Source organism: Apteryx mantelli, chromosome 11, assembly GCF_036417845.1.
Source record: "Apteryx mantelli isolate bAptMan1 chromosome 11, bAptMan1.hap1, whole genome shotgun sequence".
NCBI lineage: Eukaryota > Metazoa > Chordata > Aves > Apterygiformes > Apterygidae > Apteryx > Apteryx mantelli.
In genome coordinates, this window is record NC_089988.1 from 21935914 (window position 1) to 21956226 (window position 20313).

Consider the following 20313-nt stretch of genomic DNA (forward strand, 5'->3'; position numbering starts at 1 on the left):
CTAAGCAAACTTTCTCATAACCTCCCACAAACACACATTACCTCTCCCCATCTCAGCAGCACAGTCATTGAGGTCCATAGCATGAGCTCTGCTTTGTGCTGGCTGAGTTTGACAGGAGGAGCAGGGGCCTCTTCCCGTGGACTCCAGAGGAGTCAGCCCTGACCTAAAGCACTGTGTACATGGAAACAGGTGACTAAAATTTATATTCCCAGTTCCAGTCAGATTTCATCCACACATAATGTTGAAGGCATTTTCAGCATCTTCATTCCCACTTCTAAATAATGTGGGTGCATTAATAGTTTTAAGGTTTCTTTTTTTTCCTTTAGCTGACCCTGTCACACCTGAGGAGGATTCCTGGAGGTAGAAATCCTCAGCATTGCTGCTGCACTCAGAGTGAGCAGCTGTGATTCCAGAGAGGCAAAAGGATTCACTCTGGCTTGAGTGCAGAGGGAGCAGAGCTGGCCTGTCCATCTGCCTTCTTCCCAGATGCCCTGTGCTCCCACCTCGGAGGTGGAGGACAGTTGCACTCGTGTTACCCCAAAAAGAAACGACACCGCGGAGAGCAGAGGAATGCACTTGCAAAGTGCCCATCAGCACTCTTTCTGAGGGGACGTGAGGCAGGTCTCAGCCCTCCCCTTCTAGCCAGCAACACATCGGGCTCCTTCCAGCTGCCCACATCCAGCCTCCCACCAGCATGTCCCAGCGTGGCCTCCATATCTAGGTGGCTTCTGCCTGGGGCACCTAGATAACACGCAGCTGCAATGGGAGAGCTGTGTCCTTGTGGAGGGCAGCTTGCAGCCCAGCCAGACACCCCAGGGAAATGGCAGAATCTCCTAAGGATGGGGTGTCCCAACAAGAGAGTTGGCTCATTCTCTGACCCCCACACTGCATTGCCCAAAGCCCCACAGGTGAGAGGGACACTTGGGCACCTCACTGTCAGGGACACGTCTGCATGGCAGGACCTGCAGGGTCTCAGTGTCTGAACTGCATCAAAAACCCCCCTGCCCAGAGAGTCCAAGGGGAAGCACAAGGGCAGCATGGGCAGGTGGGAAACATGCAGCAATACCATGATATTTGTGGTGAGGGAGGCAGGAACAGGGAGGGACAGAGGGGCACTCAGGGGTGTCTCCTCTCCTGCATGTCCAGCTGCCAAGGAAACGACTCCTGCCCTGGACCCCCCAGCCTTGAGAGCAGAGGGCTGTGCTGGCTGGGGGAGGAAAGGAGATGGAGTTGACAGTTTCCTCTCACACTTGGAGCATGACTCTGCTGCATGGAGCTGTACCTGCGGGGAGCTGTTTCTCTGTCCCCACATCTCTCCCCTCTCAGTGCTCACACACACCATCCCACCTGCTGTGAGCTCAGCTCTGCCCTGCAAAAACCTCTGAGGGAGCAGGACACTGCCCAGGGCACCTCTGTGTTTGCAGGTGCTACAGAGCAGGTGAGACAAACCTTGCTGAGGCTGGAAAGATGATGCTGCTTCTGTCCTTAGGCTGAGGGGTGCACGAAGGCATTTGCTGAGTCCCTCCCAGAACTGCTCCTCTCTCACTGTCACTGTTTTGGAGCCTCCGTCCCCTGTCTAAAGCTGACGGATCCAATCCCATTTCACCCCACCCAAAGAGAATCAGACTGAAAGCACAGACTCATGACAGCTCCTTCCCTTTCATGTATCCCCTCCCTTAACCTTCCTTTTGGAAAATCTCCTCCAGAAATGTCCTGAGAGTGAGATGGAGCTGTAGGCAGACCTGACTCATGCAGCATCCTCTTGACAGGAGGCTCAAGCTGCCCTTCCAGGGCGTCTCTCCTCCCACCCAGAGCTTCTCCCTGTGGGGAGCTCCCCGGGCAGGCTGAGTGCTGACCCTCGCAGGCATCAGGGTCACTGCTCTGGGCACACAGCACCCTAGGGCACAGCGACACTGCTCTGAATTACAGTCCTGGACAGCTCTGCGAGCACACCCAGGCTTCACCCCCCTGCAGCGTCCCTGGGAGAAGGTAGCAGCATGCCCTGTCCCTGTGGCACTGTTACTGGGAATCCCTGCTCTGAAGCATCTCCTCCTCCTCTGTAAAGCTGAAACTGATAGAGCTATCCTTAAAAATCCAATTGTGTGACTGGATGGGTTTCAAGACCTTGCCAGGAACTGAAGTAGCATTGCCCTGCAGCCAGAGACTTACTGTGTCAGGGGCTGTGAAGATTTCTCCCACAAGGAGCTCTCTTCTGTCCTTCTGCTGCACGCTGCCTTTCACTTCTCCCTGTCTTGTCTCATCTTCTGGCAGAAATTGCAGGCAGTGCCTGGAGCCCTGCTGCTCTTTGCAGAGGAGCTGCTCCTGACAGCGCTGTGTCTCAGCAGTGCTGCCTGGTTGCCATGACCTCCCTCCATTCCTGCAGCCTGGCCCCACTCAGGAGCAGAGGCCCAGCTGAAGACGTGACTTTCTCTGTCCCTTCTGCTGCCTCCTCCTGGGAAATGTTCACTGAAGTAGACTAAAATAATCATTGATGGTCCCTCTCCAAACACTGAAGGAAGACTGATTCCAGCATTACAATTTGTCTCATCAGAGGATGGTTATCTATGAAAAGTGGAAATGTCCCACTGAGGAAGCCCCTATTCCTATCTCTTAGCTAGGCAGCACATCTAGATGGGGACAAGAACAGAGCTGATTTTCCCATTGTTCAGGTATTGATTCACATGAGTCAGCCTGGGTTTATCAGGCTGGTTTAGAAGGCCCTGGGCTGACATAGGATTCAGAGCCTTCCCGTGAGCTCCGTAAAAAACACAAAGGGGGTGGGAGTCCCCTTGCCCAGGCAGAAGGGAGCACAGCATGGATGTCTCCATATGAGATCTTGGTCCATGCTCCTATTGCAATCAATGGAGATAGAGGGTGGGAGTCAGTTGCTCACACAGAAACACCTGGTGACATTGGAAGAGACAGAGGTGGTCAAAAACACGTGCCAGTGTCTGCTTCCTCTGATGGAGCAAGTGTGACACCCACATCCTTCTAGAGCATGAGGTGGGGGCCAGGAGGGGAACTGCCTTGGCTACCTGAAATGATACTAGATGCCCACTGCTACCAGAGCTCGACTCACTGGGAAGCTGAGACACATGCAGATCCCAACATTACAAACAGCTGCAAACATTGCAAACACAGTGCTGACACTTGATTCCATGACACAGAAATAGGCCTGCAGGGCCATGTCACATGCCTCGGGGTGTCCAGCCCATCCGCATGTCTCTAGCAGATACACCATGGGGTCTAAAGGAAAACCATGGCTCCTTTGGAGTGGCTGCTGGGCAAGTTCCCCAGGGTAATTCAGGTTTCCTACCAGTGCCCAAACAACTGGATCCCACCACTGCCTTTCGGGAAAGTCCATCCTGACTGCATTCAAGTGTGCTGCATAAATGAGAGAGGCACATCCCACCAAGGCCTCTGCTCTAGTCTCTGCACTCTCAAACCCTTCTTGCTTTTCTCTGCCTGAACCTCTTCTCACCCCCAAGATGATATGAACAGGGATTGGGCTAATGATGACCTCAGGGTGCCTGGATCACAGGCCACACAGGCCCAGGGACTTCTTCAGTGGCACCTTGTCCTGCCTGGAGATCACTTCACCTCTGTCACGGGCCCCAAGGTGCTACAAATCAGTTCAGGCAGCCAACGCCTCTCCTGGCATTCCTGCTCAGCCCAGTTCTGTTTCTCGCTGGCCTTGGGCACTGCAGGCTTTGCTCTCTTAGTGGGAACCTCCTTTCACCATTACATTGCCACCTGCTATCTAGGCCAGCATGGCTCTGCTCTGAAGTGGGGCTATTGCACACACGGTGTCCTTGGCTCTTGGTAACAGGTTTCACCATGACCAGTCTGCTCTCTGTGCCATAGCTGAGGCTCTGCAACCCAAATATACACAAGTGCATGCAGCCTGAGAGGCACAGAGAGGAGCAGATGGAGATGCACAAGCTGTCACAGGACTGAAACATGGTTGGAATAACTGAGAAGTGGTGGGACCACTACCATGACTGGAGGGCTGTGATGGCAGGGTACAAGCTCTGCAGGCAAGACCGTTAGGTAAGATGAGCAGGGGGGATGCCCCTGGTGTGAAGGGACAGCTCAGATGGATGGAGCTCTTGCATGGGATGGACAAGGGTTTGGGTGAGAGCTTGTGCATGAGCATCAGAGTAAAGGTGATGTTGTGATGGGAGTTACAGACCACCCGATGAGGGTGAGGAGGTGGATGCAGTCTCCCTTAAGCAACCTGAGGAAGTCAGTGGGTCACAGGGCCTGGTTCTTATGGGGGGACTTTAATCTACCTGACATTCACTGGAAGGGCAAACAGCAGAGTGCAAGCAGTCCTGGAGATCTCTGGAGGCTGTCAGCGACAGCTTCCAAGCAATGCTCCCTGATGGGTCAGGAAGGGTGACGCTCACCTGGATCTGGTACTCGCACATAAGGAAGCACAGACCAGGGCTGTGATAATCTGTGGAAACCTTGGCTGCAGTGACTATGGAACAGTGGAGTCCCAGATCGTGAGGGCAGTGAGGAAGGACAATAGTAGTGTACAGACTCCAGCCATGAAAGGGGGAAACTCCTCTCCGGGGGACTGGTGGGGGATCCCATCGGAGGCAGCTCCGAGGGGCAATGGAGCTTGGGAAAGCCAGCAGGTCTTTAAGGACAGCAGCCACCAAGCACAAGGATGGTCCATAGCGATACCCATTAGAACTAGGAGACATCTTGGGAGATCGGCTTGGTTCAACAGGATGCTGTTGTCCACCAAAGTAGGGATGGTGAAACGAAAGCTCCCAGAGACTAGAGACTTTTAGGGGACGTCAAGGGCATGAAGAAGAGCTGCTACTACTCCACTAACACAGAAAGACTAAGCAAAGAACACCAGGTCTCACTGCTGAATGGGGCAGGGGCTCTAGTAATAGCAGATGCAGATGGGTCTGAGCAGCTCGGTGCGTTCTTGGCTTCAGTCTTCACCAGCAAGGTCTCCTGAGCTGTTGTGCCTTGAGTCAGGGCTCCAGAAGAGAAAAACAGCCAGCAGGGTATGAGGGTTGAGTGAGGGATTGCTTGTAAGTACTCAGCCCAGGCAAGTCTCTGGGATGCGATGGGCTGCACATGAGGACACTGAGAGGGCTGGCCAACATCGTAACAAGGCCAGTCTCTATCACCTTTTGAAAGGTTGTGTAGATCAGGGGAGGTCCCAATGACCAGAAAAAGGAATGTGTTGTGCCCATCTTCAAGAAAGGCCACAAGGATAACCTGGGGAGCTGCAGGCCCTGCAGCCTCACTTTGGTGAGGAGTGTGTTATGGAGCAAATCCTCTTGGAAAACATTTCTGGGCACATGAAGAATGTGCCTGGGAACAGTCAGACTGGATTCACTGAAGGTAAATCATTCCTGCACAACCTGATTGCTTTCTGTGATAAAAGACCTGTGATTGTGGAGGAGCAGAAAGTTCTGGATGTCATTTACCATGATTTTAGGAAGGTGTTGGACACTGTCTCCATGAATATTCTTGAATACAATAAGGCATTACAATATGATGGGTGGACACCCGGGTTGGATGATTGAGCTCAGAGGACTTTTTGAATGGGTCATGCTTTACCAGGAAGCCAGGTAAAGGTGGAGTATGCAGGGGTCTCTACTGGGACCTGTCTTGTCTAACAAACAGGTTCACCAGTGACCTGGAGGATGCAACTCTCATCACGTTTGTAGATGACACCTCATCAGGAGGAAGAGTCATAAGTTTGAGGGCTGCCATTCAGAGCAACCTCAGCAGGCAGGAGGAATGGGCTGTGAGGAACTTTGTGAAATTCAACAAGGACAAATGCAGGTCCTGCACCTGGGACAGACCAACACCCTGCAGTGATACAGGCTGGAGAGTGCCCGGTTGGGCAGCAGCTCTGCAGAAAAAGGACCGGACGGTCTTTGTGGGCAGCGAGCTGAACATCAGCCAGCAGCGTGCCCTGGCAGCAAAGCAGGCCACAGCGTCTTGGGCTGCATGAACAGCAGCACAGCCAGGAGATGGAGGGAAGTGATTATTCCCCTCTACTCAACACTCATTAGAGCCCATCTAGATACTGTGTCCAGTTGGGGCTGCCTGTAGAAGAACACTGTTGATCACATGGAGTGAGTCCAGTGGCAGGCCCCAAGGTGGTTGGGGGCTGGAGCACTTGCCCTGTGAGGAGAGGCTGAGGGAACAGGGCTTGTTCAGCGCAGAAAAGGGAAGGTTTTGGGGAGGATTCATAGCAACTTCCCAACTCAAGGTTGCCACTGATAATGAACCAGGTTTTTACAGGAATTCATGGCAGGAAAATGAGAGGCAACAATTAGGAGCTGAAACAAGTGCAGTCAAAATTGTATATGAGGAAGAAAAATCAATGAGGATCCTGAAGCATTTGAAGTGGGGTCCAGAGGGGTTAGGGACTCTCTCTTCTTGGAGGTTTGCAGGATGCAGCTGGAAAGAGGCCTGAGAAACTTGGTGTGAATTCAGGGTTGATCCCTATGTGAGCAGGAGGTTGGACTCGAGACCTCCCAAGGTCCCTTCCAGCCTGAATGATTTGGTGATTTTGTCCTCTCTGCCGATAGCCACTGCAATTCTTGCAGGCAGCAAATCCTTTTCTGACATGGCCTCCCCAGAGCCAGCCCCTCCTAGTGGTGTGAGGTTGCCTCTTGGACCTGAAAGGTTTTCAGTCAAGGTTTCATTATGAGTGACTGCTTGTCCAGAGTGAGTCCTCTTCACAGCCTACAACACCTGTACATTACAACACGATTCCAAATGAGTGTGACATATGCAGAAAGTCATGGTGTAAGGGTGATTACACTCTAACATCCATGAGGTCCTTTGCTGATCCAAGAATAGCCAGAAGGACTGAAAGAGCCTTAAAGCTCCTAGGCACACACAGGTAATGTTGACTTTGTCCCTCTGGGAGGTGAGGGAGCTGCGTTTGTTCAGCCTGGAGAAGGGATGGCTTTGGGGACACCTAATAGTAGTCTCGCCATAGCTACCAGGACGTCATCAAGGAGATGGAGCCAGACTCTTCACCATTGTGCATGATGCGAGGGTGAAGGCCGATGGGCATTCGCTGAAAGAAGAGAGGTTCAGGCTGGGTGTAAGGAGAAACTTTTGACCCATCCAGAAAGTCAAGCACTGGGACAGGTTGCCCTGAGAGACTGTGCCATCTCCATCCTCAGAGGTTTTCAAGTCCGAAATGAGTAAAGCCCTGAGCAGCCTGATCGGACCTGATAGCTGACCCTGCTGTGGGAAGGAGGTTGGGCCAGAGACATCCTTGGGTTCCTTCCAGATGGAATGATTCTGCATTTCCTTCCAGCGCAAGTCTTCTCTTGACCTTGGGAAAACATTCAGCTTGCCTGTGATTGTGGAAGCAGATCTCACAAAAGTATGATCAGATCAACTGCATGTTCCTTCTCCTGCTCCGGTTAGTGTCATTCAGATTCAGGACTGCTTGGCAGCTACACCCAAATAGCCCTGATTGTTCTTTTGTTTCACCTTTTATTGCATTTTTCCCTCTTTTCCACCTTCCAGGTTGTTCTAACATCCTGATATCCTCCCATGCAGGCAGCTGACCCCTCTTTACCCTTTCTCCATTGACCCTGGCTCTGCTTTCTTCATGGAGCTTTTCTGAGATGCTTGCCATAGTGATCCCTACCTTTGCCAGCAGTCCCTTTAAACAACTACCTCCTTTTATTATGCGTAGTGTCCTGCAGTTCCTCCTGCTGTTATCCTGTCAGAGGCACCGCAAGACAGGATGAGCCATCTGCGCACACTCATTTACAGCTGATACAAGGGAGCTTCAGTCCAGAGGGACCTTGAGAAACCTGGGGATTTGACCAACAGAAATCTCATGCTGTCGTACAAGGAGCAGTGGTAGGTCCTGCATTAGGGGACAGAATAGCCCATGCACCAGGACAGGCTGGCACCTGACAGTCAGAGGAGTGACCCTGAGGAGAAGGGCCTGGATGTTACGAGGGATGCCATATGAGCCAGTGGTGCACGCTCACTGCAGATGAGGCCAGTTGCATACGAGGCTGCTTCAGGAAGAGTGTGGCCACCCAGACAAGTGGAATTATCAACCCCCTCGACTCAGCCCTGCTGTGGCCGCATCTGGAATAGTGTGTCCCAGTGTGGGCTTCCCAGTGCTGGAGGAATGTGGAGCAACTGGAGAGGGTACAGAGGAGTCTTCCAAGATGGAGTTTGGGGCCTGAAGGAGAGGCTGAGGGACCTGGGCTTCTTCAGCCTGGTGAAATGGGGGCGAAGGGCAGTACAGTAGTAGCCTCCAAGTGCTTGAAGAGATCATGGATCTTTTCTTGGTAGAGGGAAATAACATCAGGAGGGGAAACCAGGGTAAAATGGGAACTCACAGCTCAACTCCAGGGCAATATGACACAAAAGAGAAAGTGGAAGGAGGGATATGCAGCAAAGGAGGAATTCAAAAATTGTGTTCACTGGAGGAAGGATGGTGTTATGAAAGCCAAAGCTCTCAGAGGGTGCACACTGGCAGGGGACATCAAAGGCATGAAGGAGGGCTGCTACTGCTTCAGCTATGGTAAAGAATAGAAAGGAAAATGTTGGCTCTTTGCTGAACGGTGGGAGCTCAGTGCCTTTTTGGCTTCAGTCTTCTCCAGCGAGGTCTCCCAGGCTGTTGTGCCTCGAGTCAGGGCTCCAGGCAAGAAAAGCAACCAGCAGGGGATGAGGGCTGAGTGAGGGATGACTTGCAAGAACTCCACCCCTACAAGCCAGTGGGAATGGAACGGCTGCACCAAAGGACACTGAGAGAGCTGGCCACTATCATAGCAAGGCCGCCCTCTGTCATCTTTGAAAGGTCGTGGAGATGGGGTGAGGTCCCAATAACTGCAGAAAAGCAAACGTTACATCCACCCTCAAGAAAGGCCCAGAGGGCAACCCAGGGAACGACAGACCGTTCAGCCTCAATTGGTTGAGGAGAGTGTCATGGAGTGAGTCCACTCATTTCTGGGCACGTGAGGGAGAAGAAGGTGATAGGGAAGAGGCAGCACGGATGTTCCCAGAGTAAATTGTGTCTCACCACCTCATTGCCTTCTAGGATTAAATAGCTCTATTTGTGTTTGGAGAGCAGAAAATGCCTTTCAACTTGATTTGAGCAAGGGGTTTGACACTGTCTCCCACAATAGCCTTGTGGAATACAATTTAGAAATTTACCGCCTAGATGGGTGGACAACCAGATGATTGATTAGTGACATGGAAGAGGTAATACTCACTATGCTTGCTGAGGACAAAAAAACTGCAGGGGGGGCCCCAGCCATATGCTTGAGGGCTGCCATTCAGAGAGACCTAGACAGGCAGGAGGAATGGGCTGTCAATACCTGGAGTCCAGGGCATGAGCCACCTCATCTGCAGCCAGACCTCTGCCAGAGGAGAGAGCAGCATCTCTCCTGCCACAGGCCCATTTCATGCTGCCTGACAAGGGGGCTGAGAGTGACTGCCCTGCAATGTTGTTGTCTGTGAGGCAGCATGCCCAACTGGGTAAGGTGAAGGCTTTCCCAAGCCCCCTCTCTCTCTCTCCTTGCCTCCTTCGGCAGCAGGATCATGGTGTTGCTGTTTGTTTCCCCTCCTATCTATGCTGCTGCTCTTCTTGCTCTTGGGACAACTTCTTTGCATTGCTGCCAGATGGGATGAGAAGCGTGATGCTTTCTTGTATCTGAAAATTTCAAACAAGGAGGAACTGATCAGGGATGGGATAGTAAGCGTCACCCTTCTCTACTGTGACCATGAAAATGTGCATTTCCCAGATCGTGAGGAGAGTGAGGAAGGACAGTAGCAGAATACAGACCCTGCACTTGAGAGGAGCAGACTTTCGCCTCTTCGAGGGACTGGTGGCAGAACCCATGGGAAGCAGCTGTCAAGGGCCAGGAGCTCAGGAAAGCCAGCACGTCTTTAAGGACAGCACCTGCCAAGCACAAGGATGGTCCATCCCAATTCTCAGTAAAACTATTAGATTTCTCAGGGGACCAACCTGGCTAAACAGGGACCTCACACCTTAGCTCCAGGGTGATAGGGCAGCATACAGAGGGGCAAGAAGGGAGAGGCAAAGGAGGCATTTAGAAATATTGTCCAGGGTCATAGGCTTGGTGTCAGGGAAGAAAAAGCTACCCTAGCACTGACACTTGCAGAGGATGACAAGGGCATGAAGATGAGCTGCTACTGCTTCTGTAAGAATCAAAGAATAAAAAAAGAAAATGTGGCCTCACTGCTAAATGGGACAGGGAATCTTGTAGCAGCAGATGCAGATAGGTCTGAGTAGCTCAACCTCTTGTTAGCTTCCGTTTCCACAAGCAAGGTCTCCTGGAGTGTTGTGCCTTGAGTCAGGACTGCAGAGGAGAAAAGCAGCCAACAGTGGATGAGGGTCATGAGGGATTACTTGTGAGAACTCAAACTATACAAGTCAATGAGGTCGGAGGGGCTGCAGCCAGGGATACTGTGAGAGCTGACTGCTGTCACCGCAAGGCCACTCGCTATCATCTTTGAAAGGTTGTGGAGATCAGGTAAATCCCAACGACTTCAGAAAGGCAATTGTTACATCCATCTTCCAAAAAAGCCACAAGGGCAACCTGGGGAGCTGCAGGCAGTTCAGCCACACTTTGGTTAGCAGTGAGCCATGGAATGAATCCTCTCAGATCAAATTTCTGGGCACATGAAGGAGAAGAAGGTGCCTGCGAACAGTTAGCATGCATTTACCAACGGTAAATTCTGCCTCACCGACCTGATTGTCTGCTAAGAATAAATAACTGTATTTGTTGATGGAGAAGAGTAAGTGTCCTTTAAATAGAGTTCAGCAAGGTGTTTGAGAGTCTCCCACAATATTCTTGCATGCACGTTAGAATGTTACAGTCTAGAAGAGCAGACAACTGGATGGGTTGTAGATGAGGGCTGCCATTGAGAGGGACCTAGGCAAGCAGGAGGAATGGGCTGTCAGGAACCTCATGGAATTCAACAAGGACAAATGACAGGTCTTGCACCTGCCATAAACCAACACCCCACTGTGTCACAGGCTGGGGCCTGAGGGCCTGGGGAACAGCTCTGTGGAAAAGGACATGAGGGTGCTGGGGGACAGGAGGCAAAACATGAGCCAGCAGCGTTCCCTGGCAGCAAAGAAGGGCAGAAGCATCGTGGGCTGTATGAGCAGGAGCACAGCCATGAGGTGGAGGGAAATGGTGATCACCTTCTAGTCAGTATTCATTAGAGCACATCTAGAACCCTGCATCCAGGTTTGGGTTCCCAGAACAAGACAGAGGTTGATAACTGGGAGCGAGTTTGGCCGAGGGCCCTCACAACAGTCAGGGAGCTGGAGCACTTGCTTTGTGAGGAAGCATTGGAACTTGTTGCCCAGACAGCGCTGTACAGTCTCCTCCTTTGGATGTTGCCAAGACCAGACTGGATGAAGCCCAGAGCAACCTGGCCTGACCCCAGAGCTGACTCTGCTGGGAGCAAGGAGTTTGGGCTGAAGACCCCAGAGGTCCCTTCCACCCTGAAGGTGTCCATGATTCTTCCCACTCTCAATCTTCACTTTTGATGTCAGGGAAAGCATACAGGTGCCCTAAGACAGTGGAAGCAGGCCAGCTTTCTTGTCCTCCTCCACTCAGAATTATTCAGATGCAAGGCTTCTTGGCAGGAATCCCCAAGACAGCCCTGATCAATCCTTTGCTTCATTTGGAATTTCCTTGTTTTTTTCTTCCATTCCTTCTAAGTCTGTCTCTTTTACCACCCTGATCCTGTCCCATAAAGCCCACCCCACCCTGCCTTACCCTTAACTCATTGGCACTGGCTTGTTTTGTTTGGTTAGTTGGTTGGTTGATTTTTTTTTTTTTGGGGGGGGGGATTCGGACAACAGGTGCATCATGGAGATTTCCAAGAGAAGTGTCAAATCCTGTGCCTCAGGGAGAATAACACCATCCATGAGGAGAGGTTGAGGGACCTGTGCTTCCTTATCCTACTGAAGTGGAGGCAAAGGGCAGTAGAGTAGGAGCCTATGACTGCTCGAAGGGTGCTTTCAGAGATGATACAGCTTTTCTTAGGATGGGGAAACAGCATGAGAAGGGGAAAGAGCCACGAACTGCATCTTGAGAGGTTCAGACTGCACTTCAGGTCAAAAGAATGTCACTCCTAGGGTAGTGCTGTGGTGCAACAGGTCACCCAGAGGGAGTCTGTGATCAGCCCCTGCCTTTGTGTTTCAAGGAAAACCAAGGGAGGACAGGAAGACATCAGGAGAGGTAGGGAGATTGTGGGGTGAGAGTAAGGTGAGGAAGCAGCTTGGGTGTGTACAGTGTGCAGGGAAACAGGCACAGGCATGGAAAAGCATAGGACAGCCTGTGGTGGAGATGGACGAGGGTACTGCCAAGGCTGAAAGCTCCCAACACAGCTAGGTTTTTGTCCTCTTGGCCGTGGCTGTTGTCTCTGCCACTGAGGCCTATGAGGAGACACTGTTTCCTTAAAGCACTGTGGCCCTGCTGCCTCCTTGTCCCTTGGGAGCCCAGCAGGTGTCATATCATGGTCCTGAACTTCGTGTTGTACACCCCATGTCCACACTGCCCACAAGAAGAGCCCTGAGCAATGTGTGAGGGAAAGCATCACCCTACCCAGGGGCTGGCTGTCAGGGCCTGGTCACTCTGCTTGATAACACACATCAAGGTTGACCTGGCATCACAGCCACCCTCACATTGCCTTTGCCTACCTGCAATCAGGGCCTCCAACTTTCAGCTCTAATCAGCCCCTGCGGAGCTTTTGTTGGTAATGGCCCTCACTGGGACCTGTTAGCACTCCAAGAAACTTGGGATTTTCTTCTGACTTTAACTTCTTGAGAGGTTTCTTCAGTGTCTTCTCAGCATCTGAAGTTCATGGGCTCAGCACCAAATACAGCCGAGGGGTCATTAAAATGCAAAAAAAAAAAAAACCCTAAGACCTCTTTCCATAACTTTCTTCAGTTTGTCAATTCTTGTGTGGCAAATTGGAAAGTTTGCAGGAGTGTATTGAAATTAGGCAGATTTCAATGAGCACCTGAAAAGAAAGATGTCTGCTTCTTAAGCTTTCTTGAGTCTTCAGTTCTCAGAATAAGTCATACCCACATTCCCCAATTCATACTGACCCACAGTGTCTCCTAATGAAGTCAGGGCATGTAGGCAAAGCAGTGTTTTTCAGAGGAGACCTGCATGGAGAACCTTGCTCGCCAGCTCCCCAGCCCTGCCATTTCCCTCATCAGCCACTGGGGACTTCACATCACTCTTGTGAAAATCAAATCTTTTTCCTCTCAAGTCTGCAGCAGAATGTTACAGCTCATGTGCACCAATTCCCACCTGCTTTCCTGAGAGAAGTAGTTGCAAGCAGACACAGAAGGGTTTTTCTTAATTGGAAACAAACAAATTATAATTCGGAACAGTTAATAAAAGATACAAAAAAACAACTCGTCCACTGTATGTCAAGTCCAAGCTGCCTCCAGTGAGGTCCACTGCCCACAAGGCATAACCTTCCTTGAAATGTTCTCCACAGATAGATAGGAAAGGATAGGCAAGAAACACAACAAAGGAGGTGGCTAAAGAGACAAGGAGACTGCTGAAAGACGAGGCAAGCTTCAGACTCCCAGCAGCTCAGAGCAGCACCTGGAGAGTTGAGAGGTACTTGAAAGGATAAAGAGCAAGGGGAGGAGGATAACTGGGAAACTATGGGAAGTGCATATGTCCAGAGAGTCTGATGCAAAGATGCCTTTAGAAATGACCAATTTAATCTGGACATGTGGAGATTTGTGAGAGATCACTAAGATTTTATCCACAGCCTAACAGACAGAGCAGTGGAAACACAAGGTCAAGGGCAGATCAAGATTTCTTCTCCCCAGATTAATACCCTTCCTGAAGATTTCCATCTTTCATCATGTTCATTGAAGTAGACTAGAATAATCACCAATGGGCCCTCTCTAAGCACTGAAGGAAGACTGATTCCAGCATTACAAATCGTCTCATCAGAGGGTGGTTATGTGCAAGAGGTGGAATGTGGCTCTGGAAGCCCCGATTCCCATCTCTTAACTAGGCAGGACACACAGAATGGGCAAGAAGAGAGCTCATTGAGAACAAGGAGGAGGCTGATCTCACCCCAGGCCAGACCCCATCAGTGCAGATTTCTCTGTCAAATACAGTTCTCTGGAGTTGCCAGTTCCCTCTATGGAGGGAACTAAGTTGTCTCAACGGAGTTGTTTTGAGATACCTTTCCTAATGACAAGCTCAGATCCTGCAGGAGCCGCCTCCAAAATTTCCAGCACCACATGGCAACACAGCTGACCCAGGGCATCTCAGGCAGCAATAGCCTCTCTCTGTGGTCAAATGAATCAAGCCCCAAAAGGAGATCCTAGTCATAAGTTGAGATCTTCTCAAAAAAATAACTCACAGCAACAATTGAGAAGAAATCCTTGCTTCCAAAACTTCACACAGTTTTTACCACTGCCAGATATTTTTTTCTTTCTTATTAATTGGCAGCACCATTTTCATGCGCTACAGGAATTAGCCTGTCAATGCGAGTGTACATATACATATGTATATATACACATTATTCATCAAAATGCATGTGCTACCAACACTTGGAATGGAGAAACTTTGTTCTGAGGAACTACTTTATTCAAACTGTCATGTTTCAGCTCTCTTCTTCTGCCTCTCCATCCTTTCTTCTTCCTCGGCCTCTTCTCTCTTTACAGAGCCCTCCAGGGAAAGATACACTGAATCACAGCACTTAGGGTGGGGGAGAACTCTGGACGTCATCTAGTCCCAGCCGCCCTGGTCAATGCAGAGGGAACTAGATGAGGTTGCCCAGGGGCTCCCCCCACTTATGCATTGTCCACAAGGGTGCTGAGAGTGCGCTCCATCCATTGTGCAGGCCATTCATAAAGGTGTTAAACAGTCCTGCCCCACATGTTGATCACTGAGGGATGCTGCTAGAAACTGGCTGCCACTTGGAACTTGTACCACTGATGACAGAGTTCCAGCCTGATGGTCCAGCCAATCTTCCACCTGCCTTATGGTCCATTGATCCAGGGCAGAGCTCAACAATTTGCCGATAAGGAGACTCTGGGGGACTGTGCCAAAGGCCTTGCTAAAGTGAAGGTGCACAAAATGCCCTGCTTTCCCCTTGTGCACACAGGCATTCATCTGATGGCAGAAGACAATCAGGTTGGTCAAGCATGCTTCCATTTCCCATTGGTCAACACATGCTGCCTCTTCCAGGCCTTGCCCTTCATATGCTTGGAGATGGTTTCCAGGAGGATTTGCTCCATCACCTTCCCAGGGACTGAGATGAAGAGGACCAGCCTGTTATTCCCCAGACCCTCCCTCTTGCCCTTCTGGAAAACGACTGCGATGTCTACTTTTTCCCATTCATCAGAAACCTCCCTGATTACCCTGACATTTCATAGACAGTTGGGATCAGCATTGCAGTGACCCCAGCCACCTCTCCCTGCACCCTGGGGTGCTTCATGTCTGGTCCCATGGACTCGTGTGTGCCCACTGGGCAAAAGTCCTCCCCACCTGCATCATCCTCTACCAGGGGTGAGGCTTTGCTAACATGGATGCTGCCAAAGGACTGGGGGGCCAGGGAGGCCTGTCAGTAGACAAGACCAGGAAAAGACAAGGTAAAAGAAGCAATGAACTCCTCAGCTTTTCCCCTGTCTTTGTCATTATGTCCCCTACCCCACTGAGCAGGGAGACCATATTTTCCTTGTCTGGCTGCCTCGTGCTGCCAGCGTCCTTGCAGAAGCCCTTCAGGTCACCCTCCCCATCCATTCCTAGATCCAGCTCCAGCTCCAGCTGAGCTTTGGCTTGCCTAACTCCATCCCAAACAAGATGAAATCCTCTCTGCTGCAGTCCAGGGTGGTGACTCTGTTATTCCTCTTACCTCTCCACCATCTCATGGTCACTGCAGTGACAGACAACCTCCACATTCACATCCCCATCCAGCCTGAGCCTCTGGCAAGAAACCAATGGGGAGGATGGCACCATCTACTTAGAGATGCAAACTACAGAGGTACAGAAATCACACTGCAGAAAAGCTTGATCTTCTCCCCTCACCCCTGAGGGGATCGAGGCTATGGCCTTTCAGGTGGTTAAAGGTGAATGCCAGGAATTTCAGGAGTAATGTAGCTATGCCTGAGGCAGTGCCTCCCAGGCTGCCCTTACAGTCAACAGGGAGGAAGAGCTGTTCACCTGCCTCCTTTGAGATGGTCACATAAAGCACAAAGGACTCCTGTCCCAGAGACATTTGCTCTGTGCTTGAAATGCGGCCTGAGATCATAGGCATTCAGGATAATTCAGGTTGAAGGGACACAGGAGGCCTGTAGTGCAACGTGCTGCTCAAAGCAGGGTCAGATATAGGGTTAGAAACCAAAAAAATGCCCCTGCCACAGGACTTCCGGCAGTGATAGAGAAGGAGAAGACAGTAGAGGGTTGACAGGGTGATCCCATGGACAAAAAGCTTGCCTTTTTCCCCTTCTCCCAAGAATGAAATCCTCAGCTCTCCAGAGAGAAGAAGCTGGGAAACAAACTTTGCCACTAACATGGAGGCAGTGAATCTCCTGAGTCCCTTACAGACAGAGACTGGTCCAAAGGCCACCACCCCAATGGCACCAGACCCCCCCAGGCATGCCTGCCTTCTTGCTGGGCACCCTGCAGCCCCAAGCAGGAGGTGTGTGGGGAACAGAGTGGGGTCTGAAGCCTGCAGACCTGGCCACCCAGCAGGTGTGGTGGGACCCTGCTCCTCTAGATGACACTGGGCTCTCCTGCATTTCCCCAGTGTGGAGCCTGCGTCCCCTCCAGCTCGGAATACAGCCTGGCAGGTAGGACCAACATGGGAAACACGATCTCTATTCAAGGGTGTGAAGAGAGAGGGGAGGTCAGAGGGGGATCTGCTCATGCCCTGGGCAGTGATTCCCTCGCTGCAGCCAGTACAGCCCTGCTGATGCCCTGCAACCTGTGAACCCAGGAGATGGGACTCCGATCTGCTCTGGCTCTACAGATTTCTCAGCCCTTCAGACCCTGGATGCAATGCACTGGTCTGGGGACACCTCAGCAGTCGAAGGGCCTGAATGCCTGGTGTGCTCCTGAGAACTTCTCTGTAGTCTCCCAGCACTGCTTTGACTCCTGTTGCCCATGGAGCAGAGACTACTTTTGAGGATGAACTTGCTCACTGTGTCACTCTGAGGACAGGCTTGACCAGGCAGTACAAATGCCAGCAAGGCCTCAACCCCACAATAGTGTCCCCAGACCCTCACTCTGCCTTCCAGCCCCTTCGTCCTAGAGGATTTGGGTTGGGAGGGACCACCAGAGATCTCCAGGACCACGATTTGCTCTGAGCAGGGCTAACTTGACAGTTAGATCAGGTTGTTAAGTGCTTTCTCCAGAAGAATTTCTTAAATTCTCCTGTCCCCTGCCCCAGTGCTGCTCAACTACCATGGATATTTCTTTATTTTTTCCTTCAACTCCTTTGAAATTTCCCTTACTGCATCTTCTCCTTGTTGTCTCTTGTCCTTTCCTCCCCTTGGCCCCCACCCAGACCATCCCGCCAACTTTGACTGAGGACAATCACAGCCTCATCTCCAACCACAGCTTTGCTGAGATCTCCTTGAACTGTGCAGGTGGGTTGTGCTGGCCAACCCCAAGCAGAGCCATGTCCTGCAGACCTCTCCGTGGTCTCAGACGAGAGCGTATGGAGACATAACATGACCCAGGGCAGATCCTGTGAGCCAGTGCCAGCGCAGAGCCTGGATCAGCAGGCATGAGAAGAGAAGACCTCCAGCAGCTCCTCTCCATACCTGGGCAGGGAGTGATGCACCCAACAGTGCTTCTGAGAGAGGACAGTGACACAGGACAGGGGGCACTGTGATCTGCAGTGCTGGGCACTGACCATCTGTGCTGGCTTTGGGAGTCCTGGCAGGTGGTGCTGCTGGTAGTAGCCCTTGAGAAGCCCCCAACCCTGCTAGCAGCAGTGAGTCCCCTCCATGACTGTCAGGAGCTTCTGGAGTGTTGTGGCTCCCATCGGCACCTCATCCCTCACTGGCCCAGCCCTGCTGCCCTGCATGTGGCCCCATGGCCCCACTGTGTGGGCATTGCACAGGACAGGGCGCATGCTGGGGTGGGGAAACATTCCCCCCAGCATGGTCCCCATGACAGCCCTTGGTGCCCCGTTGCCCACGGCCCTCCTGCCTGGCAGCCTCCCACCAGTCCACAGACCCTGCCCAGCCATGATTCTGTCCCCCGGGGTAGCAGAAGTCCAGGATCTGGGGTCTGCTGAGGTCTGGGCCTGCAGAAAGTCCAGGCAGGGCTGGACATTGCCTCCACACACGTGCTGAGCCCAGCAGGCAGATGGAGCTAGTCGCATTCAGAGATCACCCCTCACCAGGACCACAGGGAACGGCCAGTGCTGGAAATAGTTGGTGTGAGAGGCTGGGTCTGGGAGGAGTTTCCTGGGGCAGTTTCTCCTCTCTGTTCATGCAGCAACAAGCTGGGCTGGATCTTTGCCCTGAGGCACCCTGCTTGAGGCCCCCATGGGAGGAGGATGGTCTACAGGCCCAGCAGATGGCCCCAGGGCCTCCTCTGCATGCTCCCTGACAGCCCTGCAGAGGACCCAGCATTGGTCGCATCCTCCCAGGGCTCACAGCTGGACATCCAGTCCTCTAGCTGGGCATGTAGCCTAGTTTGGGAGTGACATTTGGGGTGAGAACCAGCATGCGGGGTGGGGGAGATTGTCTCAAGGAAATGTGCTGGGGACACGGCATGAGGGACAGCAGCTTTGGAGGCAGAGCCCAGCCTTCAGGCACTGCACCTGCAAGAACTTACTTTATTACAACGATACTGCGATGGAGTCAGCTCTGACCCAGTGTTGGACACAAATTTCTATGGGCACCAGGTGAGACAGAGCAGTCTCAGTAAAGGCGGAAAGAATCCAACCATTTGTGTAGCAACATGGTGACAAATAATAACAACAGTAATAATAGTCATAATAAAAATAAAGTGAACAAACAAAGCTCAGTCCTGGTACAGGACACAGTGGGAGTCATTTGTGGAGAGCAATGGCAATGTCACCACTGCTGAAAAAGGCCCATGAAATCACTTTCCTCAGGGCATCTTTGAGCTCCTTGTTCCTCATGCTATAGATGAGAGGGTTCAGAGTTGGAGGCACAACTGCGTACAGAACAGTTACCACCAGATTCAGAGCTGGGGAGGAGATGGAGGGGGGCTTCAGGTAGGCAAAGATGATAGTGCTGACAAACAGGAAGACCACAGCCAGGTGAGGGATGCACGTGGAAAAGGCTTTGTTTCGGCCCTGCTCAGAGGGCATCCTCAGCACAGCAGTAAAGATCTGCACGTAGGACAGCACAATGAAAATGAAACACCCAAATATTACAGAAGCACTAAATGCAATAAGCCCAACTTCGCTGAGGTAGTAGTCTGAGCAGGAGAGCTTGAGGATCTGGGGAACTTCACAGAAGAACTGGTCCACTGTGTTGCCTTGGCAGAGTGGTATTGAAAATGTGTGAGCAGTGTGCAGGAGAGCATTGAGAAAAGCACTGGCCCAGGCACCTGCTGCCATTCTGACACAAGCTCTGCTGCCCATGAGGGTCCCATAGTGCAGGGGTCTGCAGATGGCAACAAAGCGGTCATAGGCCATGACAGTGAGGAGATAAAATTCTGCTGAAATGAAGAAAAAGAAGAAAAAGACCTGGGCAGCACATCCTGAGTAGGAGATGGCCCTGGCGTCCCACAGGGAATTGGCCATGGATTTGGGGACAGTTGTGGAGACGATGCCAAGGTCGAGGAGGGAGAGGCTGAGGAGGAAGAAGTACATGGGGGTGTGGAGGTGGTGGTCACAGGCTACAGCAGTGATGATGAGGCCGTTGCCCAGGAGGGCAGCCAGGTAGATGCCCAGGAAGAGCGAGAAGTGCAAGAGCTGCAGCTCCCATGTGTCCAAAAATGCCAGGAGGAGGAACTCGTTGAGGGAGCTGCTGTTGGACATTTTCCTATCTCCGGGCATGGGGGTCTGTGCAAAGAAGAAAAGACATTGAGAAGTTAGCAGAGACTTTTCAAGCAAAGAAACCCCCAAACGTTGCAGTTTTCTGTTTGAGCTGGAGGACGATCACACTCATATGTTGCCCTAGAAAGAAAGCAGCCCCTGCTGAGAGCAGACGAGTCCAGTTTCAAAGTGCACATCTTCAAATTTCTCACCTTTTCTCAGGGCACCTGAGGGAGCTCTCCACACTCCCCTTCTAGACAAGGACACACAGGGCTCTTTTCAGATGCCCACATA

General features: G+C 51.7%; 1 protein-coding gene across 1 annotated transcript; it reads right to left on the reverse strand.

Annotated features, from left to right (window-relative positions):
• Positions 1-6988: 6988 nt before the first annotated feature.
• On the reverse strand, positions 6989-19935 carry LOC136993020 (olfactory receptor 14J1-like; the record flags this gene model as incomplete). Its single annotated transcript, XM_067303038.1, has 3 exons — positions 6989-7069; positions 18846-18902; positions 19120-19935. Coding segments are annotated over 3 exons (954 nt in total), but the record flags the coding sequence as incomplete, so codon positions are not given.
• Positions 19936-20313: the final 378 nt, after the last annotated feature.